Source organism: Pristiophorus japonicus, chromosome 5, assembly GCF_044704955.1.
Source record: "Pristiophorus japonicus isolate sPriJap1 chromosome 5, sPriJap1.hap1, whole genome shotgun sequence".
In the NCBI taxonomy this organism is placed as follows: Eukaryota; Metazoa; Chordata; class Chondrichthyes; family Pristiophoridae; genus Pristiophorus; species Pristiophorus japonicus.
This window is the reverse complement of record NC_091981.1, coordinates 108152516-108168546: the sequence shown is the minus strand read 5'-3', so window position 1 is coordinate 108168546 and position 16031 is coordinate 108152516. Positions and strand designations below refer to the sequence as shown.

At 46.0% G+C, this 16031-nt stretch overlaps 1 protein-coding gene across 7 annotated transcripts in view; it reads right to left on the bottom strand.

Annotated features, from left to right (window-relative positions):
* Positions 1-827: 827 nt before the first annotated feature.
* Positions 828-16031, bottom strand: part of LOC139263874 (WAS/WASL-interacting protein family member 3-like) — a 176312-nt gene continuing 161108 nt past the window's right edge. For all 7 annotated transcript variants that reach the window (XM_070879936.1, XM_070879935.1, XM_070879934.1 and 4 more), the window contains one exon: positions 828-1816. In XM_070879936.1, the coding sequence (XP_070736037.1) occupies positions 1776-1816 (41 nt within the window). In that variant the 3' untranslated portion in view covers positions 828-1775. The remainder of the gene's footprint in view (positions 1817-16031) is intronic.

The following is a 16031-nucleotide window of genomic DNA, read 5'->3' as shown; positions in this document are numbered from 1 at the left end:
AGGTGTTGCTACAGTTGTACAGGGCCTTGGTGAGGCCACACCTGGAGTATTGTGTACAGTTTTGGTCTCCTAACCTGAGGAAGGACATTCTTGCTATTGAGGGAGTGCAGCGAAGGTTCACCAGACTGATTCCCGGGATGGCGGGACTGACCTATCAAGAAAGACTGGATCAACTGGGCTTGTATTCACTGGAGTTCAGAAGAATGAGAGGGGACCTCATAGAAACGTTTAAAATTCTGATGGGGTTAGACAGGTTAGATGCAGGAAGAATGTTCCCAATGTTGGGGAAGTCCAGAACCAGGGGACACAGTCTAAGGATAAGGGGGAAGCCATTTAGGACCGAGATGAGGAGGAATTTCTTCACCCAGAGAGTGGTGAACCTGTGGAATTCTCTACCACAGAAAGTTTTTGAGGCCAATTTACTAAATATATTCAAAAAGGAGTTAGATGAAGTCCTTACTACTAGGGGAATCAAGTGGTATGGTGAGAAAGCAGGAATGGGGTACTGAAGTTGCATGTTCAGCCATGAACTCATTGAATGGCGGTGCAGGCTAGAAGGGCCGAATGGCCTACTCCTGCACCTATTTTCTATGTTTCTATGTTTCTAATTGCAATCACAAGCTTGTAAAAGGCTATAGATTTGTTTTCATCATATGTGAGAGTAACATTATAAAATACTTCTCGGACTATAGCATCTTGTGTACCAATATTGCAAGAAATGCATTCAATCACAAGACAACATTCAGCCTATTAATTGTGACATCTGAAGTACTTTGTTAAATATTGCTAAATAACAACTGACGCATGAAGAGAACAGCACATGTGAAGACCTCAGCAAACAGAATAGTACAATCAAGATTTAATCATTTAAATCAGAATTACTAGCCAAAATGAGTAAATTAATTGATTTTTTACTCCCCTTTAACAACTCACGGTCTGGCCATTGTAGACATCAACAAAACATTTGTATTCAATAATGGTACAGTCACCAAGTGTAACAGTGCTGCCTGCTGGTAACAGAATTGCAGTACATAAACAATCAAAAGTGTTTTGCCATATTATAAGGGAAAAGGGAAAAGGGAAATCCAAATGTAGATTAATTCCTGGCATGAGATAATTGCATCATAGTGAGAAAAGAATAAAGACAAATAAAATTAGTGCTGAAATTGGCAAGCCAGAGCTTATTTAGATTGACCCCATCAAGTAGTCAGACTGAAAATGACTGCATGAAAGTAATAAAGCATACTTAAAAGCTCCCATTTAAAGTTACCAACAATGAAACAATAAGTTGGAACTTAAGTAAAATACTTCATATCTGTAGCAACATTTAATGTTTTCCACATCATTTGTTTCTCTTCAATGTATTCATATTTCCCAATAGTCTATTTGGCTAAAAGTTTAATGTACAATTTTGATACAGCAATATAAAATAATCCTGACCAAGTCCAGACAGCACTTCTAATTAAAAAAAATGAAAATGCACATTTACATTGTCATACTATTTTTTAAATTACCTAATTTATATTGATACAAGCCATTTTTCCAGAATACAAATGAGTAAAAAGTAATCAACAATGGAACAAGTTTGTCACTGTTAGTTTAGTTATGAGGGAAGTCAGTTTCTTCATTATGTGAAGAAAGCTCTGTTCTCATCTGACTGATGGGACAAGCTCATTGGGAGAGTTCAAGACAGAAAAATCTTCCTCCAGTGATGTCACATGCTGTCTTTAACCCGATAGCAAATGTGGACCGTAAATCACAAGCAATGAATAAACTCATCTTAATGGTGTTGTAGCCCGATGACCTTTTTGGCTAACTGTAAAAAAGAACATTTAGAAAATAGGAAGTAAATCATGGTTAATTTCTTCTTTCCGCTTTATTCTCCAAGTTACATTCAATCAAGGCAAGCAATTGGTATAGAGCAGCAAAAGCTAGAGGTTAAATAAACTCCTCTTCATTGTGGATGTCAAATTCACAACCGAGCTCAGAATGTCACAATAAAGCTTATCACTAAGGTAATGACTGAAATTATAATTTCACACTGGACCTGTGCACACAAGTAGAGCCCATGATAGTCACCAAGAAGCTCGAGATAAAACTGTGAAGAATGGTAATGCTATATCCTACATCAATGTCCAATGTTGCAGTTGATACTGTCAAAGACTTTTAGAGAGGTAATTTTCCAACTTTGCACTGACATTAGGAGGCATCAACCATTGTATGGTTGATACATTGTAAATTTGATTGTGTATTGGATATGATTTACCAATCTAGATGGTGCACAAAGTTAAATACTGGACTTTCACATTTGGGATTTGCATTGAAATCTAGTCCCAATTGATGGGATAAAATTCTCCTGTTTTCCCCGCACTATTAATGGCATCAATAGGTTTCCCAACATTATTCCTTCTATCTGATATGTTTGGAAAAAGAAGAGGACCTATGGAGGTTTGGCAGACAAGTTACACTGCTGGAGAGATACTTTGTGTCCACCCATTGGTATCGGCATATCCACATCTGTACTACTGGGGTGAAAACTCCTCTCGGTGTCAGCTGTGGCTCAGTGGGTGGCACACGCACCTCTGAGTCAGAAGGTTGTGGGTTCAAGTCACACTCCAGGGACTTGAGCACAAAAATCTAGGCTGACACTCCAGTGCAGTGCTGAGGGAGTGCTGCACTGTCTGAGGTGGAGTCTTTCAGAAGAGACGTTAAACCGAGGCTCCATCTGCTCTCTCAGTTGGACATAAAAGATCCCACAGCACTATTTCGAAGAAGAGCAGGGATGTTGGCTAATATTTATCTCTCAGTCAACATAACAAAAACAGATTATCTGGTCATTATCCAATTGTTGTTTGTGGGAGTTTGCCATGCGTAAATTGGCTGCCGCATTTCCCACATTACAACAGTGACTACACTCCAAAAATACTTAATTGGCTGTAAAGCGCTTTGAGACATCCGGTGGTTGTGAAAAGCACTATATAAATGCAAGTCTTTCTTTTCTATTCACATTAGCACACAATTAATGCAGGTGGATGCTTTTCTTCACAAAGAAAGCTGAAACAGCAGACCCAGTGGCATTATTAAGATGGGTGAATTCCTGACTATCCATAATGGTGGAAAATTGCTTGCAATGCACTCCAATCCAGAATGCCAGGTTTGCAGTGGTACAGCTAGCGGTAAATACTAACTTTTAAACAACTTGAATTACATTTTAGACTTATTAATAAAATCAACTTTTAACCAACTCTGAATCTATTTATTAAACCTTCAATCAACATGTGTAACTTTTAAAAAAATAATTTGGAAATACTTTTAAACTCTTAGGGCTAGAACCTCCATTTTTGAGCTTATCGTGCAAAAATGGGCGTTATTTCCGGCGTGGGCGGTAAAAAAGGGTTTTCAGATCGTCGGCTTCTCGCCCATTCTCAAAACACCTAGTTTACATTTTTGAAAATGGGCGTTACCATGAGTGATATCAAATGGGCGGTAGCGTTAAATTTTTTTGACCTTCTGCCGTAAAGTGTGGCCATCCTTAGCAATGGCATGGCAACGCTCGATTCCCGCGAGTCGGGAGGTCAAGGGTCATCATGACATGCGCAGAAGAGACAGAGAGGGAGCTCAGAGGCACTGAAAGCATGTGTGGCTGTGGTCTGTGCTTGTCGAGCTGATGTGGGAGGCACGAGGGAGGTTCACCAGTTGCAAAAATCCTACTAAGCACCAAGAACATAGTTGGCACTGAGTTTTTGTCCAACAAATAAGATATAACATGGATGGGATGGAGGAGGCCCTGGAGCTGATAGCCAGGAACAGTGGTGGCAGAGGGCTCCCAGTGGTCCCTGAGCATGGCACTCCATCCCTAGGTTCCACACCACCACTGTGAATGACAGATGGGAGCAAGGACCAAGATCCTGCTTCTGCATCAGAGAATGTTGCCCCCTCGGCAACCCCCGCTCCCGTACCCGTGCACCCACCGCATCTGCCTTCACCCCCTCCAATGAGCCACCGCCTGAGGAGCTCCTCGGCCAGGCGCCACGGAGCGAGGAGGGGAAGGGATAGAGGTAAGGAGAAGAGAGGGGGGAAGGAAAGTGAGGTGCATGTGCGCAGGTGATGGCTGTGTTATATCTCCTTCTGGGTGTATGTAATTTGTTGCAATGTATGGGGGCTGGAGACCATGCTCCTGCTTTGCCTTTGTATTCTGTGTTGCTGGACATGTTGAACATGTGATTTATGTCAATGGTGGAAAAAGTGGGATGTGGGCGAGGGTTGGGTGTTATTGGCTGTCTCACTTATGATTTCAGACCAATGTTGGTATTAAACTTTTATTATTGAATGTAACCTTGTTGCGCATTGTCTCAGATAGCTGGACCATTACACACTGGTGATTCCTTACCGTGAAAGGGTTAAATACAACTTTACATCAATCAACGTAAACTTTAAATGGCACCAAGGTGATGGGCACCATTGATGTCTGAGCTGCACACACACAGCAGTGCGTCAGCGGTGTCACTCACATCAGTGCTCTTTCAGGCAAATCTTTTTGTTATCAGCTCCTCATGCAAGAGTGGGATTTAACAAATACCAGCCACACCGCTGGCGTCCGTCCCAGTTCGTTCCATTTTTTGTGGGCGTTTCTTTGAGCGAGCGATATTCTGGGCGATATGCGTGCGAGGTGGTGAAATTGACGGTGGGCGATCTCCATGGCCGCTAGTTTGGATAAATATGCTCTTTACGACAAAAAACATTCGCCGGATGTTATTATTGAATCTCAACGTTAAGTCCGCGAGGAAAGTAACACTGGGCGATAATATGGGCATTGAAATGGCCCATTCTGCTGATTCCGCCCCAAAATAGTGGCCGAGCGGTAATATTTTTTCTCAGTGTTAAGCACATGGGGAAAGTAACGCTCGGCGATAAGTCTCCTAAAAAAGCCTGTCAGTTTCCATTTTGTGCCAAAATGGGCGATATCTGGGCATTATACGCCATTTCAGCGATTAAATGGGCATTAAGTGGACATTAAGCAGGCAAAAAAAGTGGAGGTTCTAGCCCCCAAACTTTTAAAACAACTTGGAAACCTTTTGGGGAAATTTTTAACCGAAGAAGAAACTTTCCAAAACATCCCTCGGAACCGCTGCGGACAGCTGACCTTCCTAATGCCTGCCCCCAACCAAGCCTCGGGCCATCTACCATCAATGGCGCTACTCGGCACTGAGCTTGCAGCCAACAACTTGCTGTAGGCAATTAGGCTTATACAGTAGAGCCTGGTCTCCAGTCATCTTGGACTCACTTGCCACTGGACCAAGACCTTGCTCAGCTAAGCCCATGTGGTTGCCGGTGTGCAGCGGCCACCCCACGTTAAAAGAACTCACGCACAGGCGTCTTCCACTTCACTAATATGAAGTTCGGGATCTGGAACGTCAGGACCCCAATGGACAACAACAACCACCACAGGCTGGAACACTGCACCGCCACAGTTGCCCAGGAACTTAGATGTTTTGACATTGACATCGCCGCCCTAAGCGAGACCCGGCGGGCAGAGGAAGGCCAGCTCAAGGAACATGGTGGAGGTTACACCTTTTCCTGGAAAGGAAAACCAGAGAAAGAACGCCGCCTTCATGGAGTCGGCTTCACCGTCAAAAATTAACTTGTCGACCTCCTCAAAGACTCCCCCTGTGGGGTTAACGAACGCCTCATGACTCTTCGCCTTACTCTATCCCCGTACTAATGCGCCACAGTCATCAATGCGTACGCCCCAACACTCGATGCAACAGGTGAAGCTAAAGAGGGTTTTTATTCCAACCTCGAGGCATCCCTATCCCATGTCCCCACGGACGACAAATTGATCCTCCTAGGTGACTTTAATGCCAGGGTCGGCTAAGACACAGCCCTCTGGGGAGGCGTGATTGGTAGAGAGGGGGTAGGGAAAGCCAACTCCAGCAGTACCCTACTCCTGACAAAATTTTTGAACACGAACTCCTCATCACCAACACCCTGTTCCGCCAGAGGGACAAATACAAGGCACCGTGGCAACACCCTCACTCCAAACACTGGCACCTGCTCGACTATATCATCATCCGAGTCTGGGATTGCAAGGATGTGAGCATCACCCGTGCCATGACAGGAGCTAATGACTGCTTGACGGACCATTGCCTAATCTGATCCATCATCAATATAAACATAGCCCCAAAGCAGAGAGGACAGCAGAAGCAGTGCTGCAAAAATTTTAATGCCAGGGCACCTAAAGACCCAGGTAAGAGAGCCCTATACTGCCAGCACCTCACAGCTAATCTGGCATGCCTTGATGACCCTGAGAAGCTGAATGACCACAATGCTTGGTCTGCCCTCCAGGTTTCCATAACCAATGCCTGTGAAGAGACACATGGTTACTCAACCAGAAAACACCAGAACTGGTTTGATGAAAATGATCAGGAGAACTAATAGATTGTAAGCACAGAGCATTTCTGAGCCTCAAGCAACAACCCAACTCCGGAGCTGCAGAGCAACGTTACAGACGGCTCAAGGCTGAGGTCCAACAAAAAACCCAGGACCTAAAGAACAGATGGTGGATGGAGAAAGCACAGGAGATACAACAACTGGCCGATAGCCATGATATGCGAGGATTCTTCATTGCAGTCAAGGCCACCTACAGTCCAAACTCCAAAGGCCCCACCCCAATCCTGGCCAAGAACGGGGAAACACTCATCAAGGACACAGAGGCTGTCGGGGCCCACTGGAAGGAGCACTTTAAAGATCTCCTCAATCGAGACTCTTCCTTTGACTCAAGTGTTCTCAACTCCATCCCGCAGCATGCGACCCGCCACTACCTCAGTGAAACCCCAAAGCTGCACGAGGCAGGCAAAGCCATAAAACAGCTCAAGAATAACAAGGCTACGGGTGCGGATGGAATTCCTGCTGAGCTGCTAAAGTATGGTGGAGAGGCACTGTTGGCGCGGATACATGACCTCATCTCTCTCATTTGGAGGGAGGAGATCATGCCGGGAGATCTCAGAGATGCAGTGATTGTGACCATCTTTAAAAAGGGGAACAAGTCCGACTGTGGCAACTACAGATGAATCTCCCCACTATCAGCCACTGGGAAGGTTGTCGCTAGAGTTCTCCTCAACCGTCTTCTCCCTGTGGCCGAGGAGCTCAACCCGGAATCACAGTGCGGATTTCGTCCCCAACGGGGCACAACGTACATGATGCAGGGAGCAGCGCCAGCTCTTATACATGGCCTTTTTCGATCTTACAAAGGCCTTTGACACCATCAATCGTGAGGGCTTATGGAGCGTCCTCCTCTGTTTTGGATGCCCCCAAAAGTTTGTCAACATCCTTCGTCTGCTCCAGGACGACTTGCAGGCCATGATCCTTACCAGCGGTTCCATTACAGACCCAACTGACATCTGGACCAGGGTCAAACAGGGCTGTGTCATCACTCCAACCCTCTTCTCAATCTTCCTTGCTGCCATGCACCATCTCACAGTCAACAAGCTCCCCGCTGGAGTGGAACTAAACTACAGAACCAGTGGGAAGCTGTTTAACCTATGCCACCTCCAGGCCATGTCCAAGATCATCCCAACTTCTGTCATTGAACTGCAGTATGCAGACGACGCCTGTGTCTGCGCACATACAGAGGCTGACCTCCAGGATATAGTCGATGTATTCACGAGGCATATGGATCTTACGCTTAACATCCGTAAGACAAAGATTCTCCACAGCCTGTCCTCGCCGCACAGCACTGCCCCCCAGTCATCAAGATTCACAGCGCGACCCTCGATAATGTGGACCACTTCCCATACCTCGGGAGACTTTTATCAACAAAGGCAGACATTGATGCGGAGATTCAATATTGCCTCCAGTGCGCCATTGCAGCCTTTGGCCACCTGAGGAAAAGAATGTTAGAAGACTAGGCCCTCAAATCTACCATCAAACTCATGGTCTACAGGGCTGTAGTAATACCTGCCCTCCTGTATGGATCAGAGGCATGGACGATGTACAGAAGACACCTCATCGCTGGAGATATATCACCAATGATGTCTTCGCAAGATCCTGAAAATTCCCTGGGAGGACAGGCGCACCAACATCAGTGTCCTCGACCAGACTAACATCCCCAGTATTGAAGCACTGACCACACTCGATCAGCTTCGCTGGGCAGGCCACATAGTTTGCATGCCAGGCAAGAGACTCCCTAAGCAAATGCTTTATGCGGAGCTCCTTCACGGCAAACGAGCTAAAGGAAGGCAGCGGAAATATTACAAGGACACTCTCAAAGCCTCTCCGGTAAAGTGCGGCATCCCCACTGACACCTGGGAGTCCCTGGCCCAAGACTGCCCTAGGTGGAGAAAGTGCATCCGGGAGGGCGTTGAGTTCTTCGAATCTCAACACCACGAGCATAAAGAGGTCAGGCGCAGCCAGCGGAAGGAGCGTGCGTCAAATCAGTCCCACCCCCCCCCTTACCCCGACGAATGTCTGTCCCAGCTGTGACAGGGTCTGTGACTTGTGTATTTGACTGTTCAGCCACCAAAGGACTCACTTTAGGAGTGGAAGCAAGTCTTCCCAGATTCCGAGGGACTACCTATGATGATGATGAGGGTACAGCATAGAATAAGGTATAATGGGGTGATCAATAGCCTGATTTGTCAAACCAACCATTACTGAAGGCCTGGCATATCTACCACCAGATGTAAAAAGCCAGTATCTAACTTTGTGCACCATCGAGATAGGCCTGAAACCTGGTTCCATCTCCTTGCAGACATGCTGATCAATGGTAATGGAGGAGCACAGAGGGCTTCTCACAATCACCTCATGCAGCACCATCTCCACTTCAGCAGCCATCAAACCAGGATCAGGTGCTCCATCACATCTGCAGTACTATACCTGCACCTTAGGTTTCCTTTCCCTTAATTTTTCCCCATCTCCTGAGTCTCCTGCCTCTTTAGCCTTGACAAAAACCAATAATGGATTGAAATGTCTGCTGAGGTTCTCTGAAGGCTTTCAGAAATGTTGTCCACTTATTGTGACACTCTCCTTCAGTTGTTCCCATTCCTTTAAATTCCCCTTACTCACAATTTGCAATTCCCATCACTGATCTGCTGACTAGCTCCATCCAACTCTATCCCTGAAGTTATGCAAATGAGCTAACCATGGAAATTGAGCATAAACAGCCCCTTTCCATTTATCTGCCAATAACCCACATATAGCCATCATCATAGGTGGTCCCTCGAAACGAGGATGACTTGCTTCCACGCCAAAATAAGGACGAGTTCACAGGTGTTTCAATGAAGGACCCGAACTACATCCTGAAAGATGGAAGATGTCTGTGCGTGAATTTTTTTAACGTGGGGTGGCTGTTGCACACCAGCCACCTCACGAGCTTGACAGAGCTCGGTCTTGGTCCAGTGGCAAAGATTACCCAAGATAACTGCAGACCAGCTCTAGCTGCATGGACCTAGTGCACACACATATCGCAGTGTTGGCTGGCCTGTGTTGCCCCTGGGCCCCTGGCCCCGGACTCGTGCCTCCCCTGGGCCCCAATCACGTTCCTCTACAGTCTCTCACTGCTCCTTCTGTATCTGCCCACGCTCCAATCACCGACCTGGATCTTGATGATGTCACTCTTCGCCCTCCTGCACCAGCTCACACTGTACCTTGCAGTGGTACACCACCACGCTGTTCCCGGGCCGCTGTTCGCCACTCCTTTTATGGCCCCCACCTGCGAGGGAACATCAGCAGCAGGTCGGGGCCGTAAAAGGAGTGGCGAGCGGTGACCATGAGCAGTGTAGTGGCCCCGACCTGCGAGGGAACATCACCAATAGCCATGTTGATATTAACTACACCAAAAGAATAACATCTATGCTTTGATGTTCATCGAAGTGTAAGATAACCACTAACACAAGGAAATCTCTTTGGTTTCAACACTTGGAAAATATTCTAATAATGAAATTTAACTTAAAAGACATTCCCTGTATATGACAGCTAAATGCAGCATACAGTATGATATCATAAAAAGCTGTTTATATTCTGTCTAAAGTAATAAATAAAAACAGAGAATGCAGGAAATCGACGACCTGAAACGTAAACTCTGTTTTTCTCTCCACAGATGCTGAGACCCATTGAGATTTCCAGCATTCTATGTTTTTATTTCAGATTCCAGCATCCGCAGTATCTTGCTTTTGCTAAAGTATGTTTGTTGTAAGACTATATTTCAAAATTTACACAGATGAAAATGTGAAACATGAATTAATCCTGGAAATTAGATTTTGATGGAGGATGATATTGTTGGAGCGGATTTTTGGACATATACTTGACTAGTATACGGGACCAAACATTTGTTTTTATTTTCCCCTTTAATGAATTTTGTAAGGGACAATACTGAGGCATTGTGCTTTATATAAAAAAAACAGTTAGACTTCAAGGTATGCTGGCCTTGAGTTATGGAGATAGGAAAGTGAGATAATGAACGACTGGAGAGATAAGTGGGGGTATGTTTGTCTATACCGGTACCAAAAAGCCTGCACTTGTTTATAATGCCCTGTCACAATTCGAGGATGGTTTATATCAAGAGCTCAGCCTTGGATAGTAATTGTATGAAAAGCTTTGTAAACCTTGTAATGCGATGATTGAAAGCACGTGATGTAAAGTGACGTAATTTGTAAGATAAAAGAACCTCACTGGAGATATCAAATTGAGAAGTTGGTTCAGAGACAGGGGTCTCTAACACTTCTCCCAAAGCTTTGTCTCCGATTTAATAAACCTCTCTTTATATATTATACAGTCTCGGAAATATTTTTCCACAACAAAATGGCGTCACGAACAGGATACTGTCCGATCAGACGTGATCACTTAAGACAGTATCTGGAATCTGGTGTTAGAGACTGAAAAGAGAGGTGTACGGGCACGACGGGATAGTGTATAAGATACGAGTAAGTAGATAGCGGGAGGAGGCTGACTAACAGTTTGATTTTTCCCTTTGGTAAATAAGGTCAGTGCGGAAGGGAGCTGATCACTCCAACCTAGAGCCGAAACTCCGGTGGTAAGGAAACACGCTAGCTTTGTTGCGAAGACAAAGAGTCCCCACAGAATAGTCGTGGCCGTGAGTATTACAGGAACAAAGGGAAACGTCCGAGACAGGCAAAGATGGAAGGTAAGGAAGGGAATGTAAAACGTGGGCTGCCCGGGTCGTTAATTAATTCCTATATGACCAATCGACAGGTCTTAATCAAGAAAATGCAAAAGGATGGTTGGGATGTATCCCAGACGTTAGAACAACAGCGAAGTTGGATAGTTAAACAAAAGAAAGATAAAACTAAAAAAGCCGGAGTATTATTGGTGCATCAGTTAGCCGGACTAATTGAACAGGTTAAGGAGGTTAAAGAGAAAATGGATGAAAAAAGTAAACAATTAAACCAGGCACAAAGGAAAAATATAGAGTGGGTAAAGAAATGCCTGGCGCTGGAACAACAGATCCAGGATCGATCTCAATGGAGGGGATCGCTGCCCCCTTACGAGAATTATCAATGCGAAGCAACCGCCCCGGGTCAGGAAGATTTAGAAACCCTCCCGGTGGCGCCGGTAACAAGAGGGGGGACGGCCGTAAATCCCACTGCGACCTATAAGCCCTTTACCCCCGGCGAAAGACAGCAGATAATGGCATCCCTGGGTAAATTACAGCCCCGATGTGCGAATATCAAATTTTGGGCAGAGCTGGATACAGTTTGGGTGGGCCACCAACTACACCTCAGAGATATCCACCAACTAGTCCGAGCAGCTTGCCCGGCAGATCGGTGGAGAGTAGTGGCCAGAAGAGCCACGGTAGCAGCCAATGTCGACTTTTCAGGGGGACGTTGGACACACGCGGTACCTTTAACCACCGAAGTAGATGGTCAACAGGCGACCTTTGGCCCTTTTAAAACCGAGATCCAACGGGTTTTAGGTAATGCCCCTACTAACTGGGGTAAAATTACTACAACCAAACAGCAAAAAGGGAAAGGAGCCTCAGAGTATGGGGAACGATTGTTCCAGATATATCAAGAATGCTCTGGACAGGGGAAACCCAGGCCGCGGTGACCGAGCATTTATCCAGGCATTCAAGGATGGACTATCCGCTGCACACCAGACCATTATAAAAATGGGAGTAATTTTAACCCAGGATTATGATGAACTGGTCGAGTGGGCTAGTGGCGTCCAGGGAGGGGGCGATGAAAAATCTCAGACAAAGATAAAGCAGGAAAAGGTCTCTGCCACGGGAACAGGAAGAGGGCAGAAAAGGGGGACTTGCCATAATTGTGGAAAACCGGGCCATTTTGCCAGGGAATGCAAAGGGAAAGGCAGTGAAAAGCAATGTACGTACTGTGGTAAGAAAGGGCACCTGGAAGCGACATGCTATGGTAAAAATGGCTATCCTAATAAGGCAAGGACCCTGTCAGAACAGGAATACCAGAAGTGGCAGGCGTACAAAGCCATCCGGTGATGTCCGGCAGCCCCTGTACAAAGTAAAAAGGAGGGAAGGATATATGTGTCTGCACTAGTAGGGGGCCGACAGTGTGAGATGCGAGTGGACACGGGAGCCTCAATATCCATATGCCCCTTCCCGTCACCGACAAGAAGGCTCTGATAAACGGAATAGATGGACGGCCCACACTGGCCTACCTGAGCACCACCCAATTGGTGGAAATTGATAACTTATATATACCCATGAGATTTTACGTATGCAAGAATCGTGAGGGAACAATATTGGGGAATGATGTAATGAGGGAATTTAAGGCCCTGATTGATTGCGGCAAGGGGAAACTGACATGGCCAAAGGCGGATGGCAGTAAGGGAGATTTAGGGCAGATAGCCCACCATGTGGAAAGTATAGGTGTAGCTACAGCCACAAAAACTGACTGGCTTATCGGGACTGGAGGGTATGGAGGCATCTGTGCCTCTGTGCCCGGGGTCTGAGCACAGACCAAATTGGATACCGGAAAGGCGAAGATGGATCCTATTAAAGTCCCTGGACCACCTCATAAACCACACCGACAATACCCTATAAAACCTGAAGCTAGAACAGCGGTTGTAGAAATAGTAAAAGGGCTAGTGGAAAAGGGTATCTTAAAAGAAACAGTTAGCACCACTAACTCCCCAACATGGCCGGTAGGGAAACCAGATGGGAGTTATAGACTCACTATCAACTACACTGCCCTTAACAAGGTCACCCCCAAATTACACCTGATAGTGGCCAGCCCCTCCACAATCCTTAATGGATTATCCCCTGAACATAAGATCTTTACAGTCCTGGACATAGCCAATGGTTTTTGGGCCCTTCCCCTCGACCCAGAATCACAAGAAAAATTTGCCTTCACGGTGGAGGATAAACAATATACTTGGACCCGATTACCACAAGGATTCCATAATCGTCCTGCCATATTCCTTCGAGTCATGAGTGATATACTAAAACAAATAGAGGTACCGGCAGGAAATAGTATTTTACAATATGTCGACGACATATTAATAGCCTTAGAAACCAAGGAAGGACATCAGGCAACCCTATACTTAGTATTAAGGGCTCTGGAAATGGCGGGCCTTAAGGTTAACCCCAAAAAGGCCCAGGTAGGGAAATCCCAGGTCCTGTACCTAGGGTACTGCCTCTCAAAGGGGCTGAAAGAAATGCCCTCGGATAGGAAAAAGGCTGTCAAGGACATGCCTAGGCCAGTAATGGTAAGGGGGGTGAGGAAGGTACTGGGCCTCTTTAATTGCAGCCGGAACTTTATCCCTGATTTTGCAAAAATTGCTGAGCCAATACAAAGATTAGTGAAAGGGGGGAAACCGGCCCTAGACCTCAGAGTGAGGCCCTGAACAAGAACAGGCGTATAGTAAACTCAAGTCAGACCTAGTCTCCGCACCTGGATTGGGACTGCCTGACGTGGGTAAAGATTTCCACATCCACTGTAACAATGAAGGTGGGTTCTATATGGCCGTGGTCACCCAAGATCACGGGGATAAAAGAAGACCTATAGCCTATTACTCTACCACCGAAAGCTCGGTGGTGACTGGGTTATCCAGATGTATAGCCGCGCTAGATTGCGCAGCTTGGGCAGTAAAAATAAGCGAGCCTGTGGTGATGACTGGAAACATCATTCTCCACACTAAACACACATTGGTAGAAATGTTAAACACAGGAAAACTGAGAACCGTATCTAATATGAGACGGGCAAAGTGGGAAGCAGTCCTCTTACCACCCAACAAAGCGGTAACCATAATTAGGGATGTAGGAAACAACCCCGCAGAAGGTATGATGGGTGAAGGGGAACCCCACTTTTGCGAAGAGGTATGTGAGGATATGGAAGAGGATAGAATAAAAGACGCCCCCCTTCAAACCGCAGAACAAACCTTGTTTGTGGATGGCTCACGAAAATACGTAGAGGGACTACCTCGTACCAGATGGGCCGTAGTTAACCAGGATCTAGAGACAGTTGAATCAAGGCGAATTAATGGGGGGTCGTCAGCTCAAGTGGCAGAAGTGGTAGCCCTCACCCGGGCACTGGAATTATCGGAAAATAAGATTGTTAATATCTATACGGACAGTAGATATGCATTCGGGGTAGTACACGATTATATGACAGCATGGGGGAGAAGGGGTTTTATCATAACTAGCGGACATCCCATAAAGCATCAGCTGAGAATAGAAGCTCTTTTAGCAGCCAGTAATAAACCAAAACAGGTAGCGGTTATTAAAACTAAAGCCCACAGGAGGGAGCCGGACCGAACCAGTCCAGATTGGCTGAGTCACCAGGGAAATAAAGCTGCAGCCGTAGCTGCACAGAAGGCAATAGAACAGGAAGAGTGTGAGGAAGCCTCAGTCAGTGCTGCTGGGGCCCGACTCCAACAGATAAGTATTGAGAAACTACACCAGGACACTTCTGAGGAGGAAATAGATATGTGGACAAAGCAGGGCGCAACGCAAGGGAAGGATAACGTTTGGAGACGAAACGACAAGGTAATGGCGCCTGAATGCATACAGAATGCCTTATTGGAGTTGCATCATGGCCTGTCTCATTCAGGACGAGAGGCCATGACCGGGAGTCTTGGGAGAGATTGGTGGTGGAAAGGGATGGGGAGAGATATCGCCAAATATTGCCATCGATGCACTACGTGCGCACAATATAATCCAGGCAGGCCCATTAAAATTAAAATGGGACACCAGCCCCATCCACGGGGGCCATGGGAACACGTACAAATTGATTTCACAGGTCCTTTGCCCCCATCCCATGGAAAAAGATATTGCCTAGTGATTATAGATCAATTTACCCGGTGGGTGGAAGCTTTCCCCACACGTGATTGCACTGCCTCAACAGTGGCAAGGATATTGACCGAGCAGGTGATTCCCCGATGGGGAGTGCCTCTTCAAATAGATTCTGACCAAGGCACCCACTTCACCGGGAAGATTGTAAAAACAATATGCCAGCTGATGGGCATAAAACAAAAATTCCACATCCCTTACTACCCGCAGAGTTCTGGAATGGTAGAGCGCATGAACCATACCCTTAAGAACGCCCTGGCAAAGGCCATGCAAACGTCAGGAAAAACGTGGACAGAAGTATTATCCATTATATTGAAGAAGTTAAGAACCACGACAAACTGGACAACCGGATTAACTCCTTATGAACTAATGACAGGAAGGGCGATGCAATTACCAGAGGACATCATAACAGGTGGGGCCAATGTAGGCCCATTAAAAGACAAAATAAAACGGTATGTTTTGGAACTAAGTACTCAATTAAAAGGGATGTGTAAATTATTTAGGGACAATCAGGAAGAAAGAGACGCGGAAGCAGAGCTTACAAAACTCCCTGAAGTCCCGTTGGCAGGAAGTCGCGTTATGGTAAGGGTCCTCCTGGGAAAACCGGGGTTTGCCCCAAAAATGGATAGGACCATATGAGGTTATAATCAGCAGGGACACTTGTGCCTACATCGATGTTAAAGGGAGCGGACAATGGAAGCATTGGACCCAGCTTAAGGTTTTTGAACCAGCTGTTTAGCACACGTATTAGTTG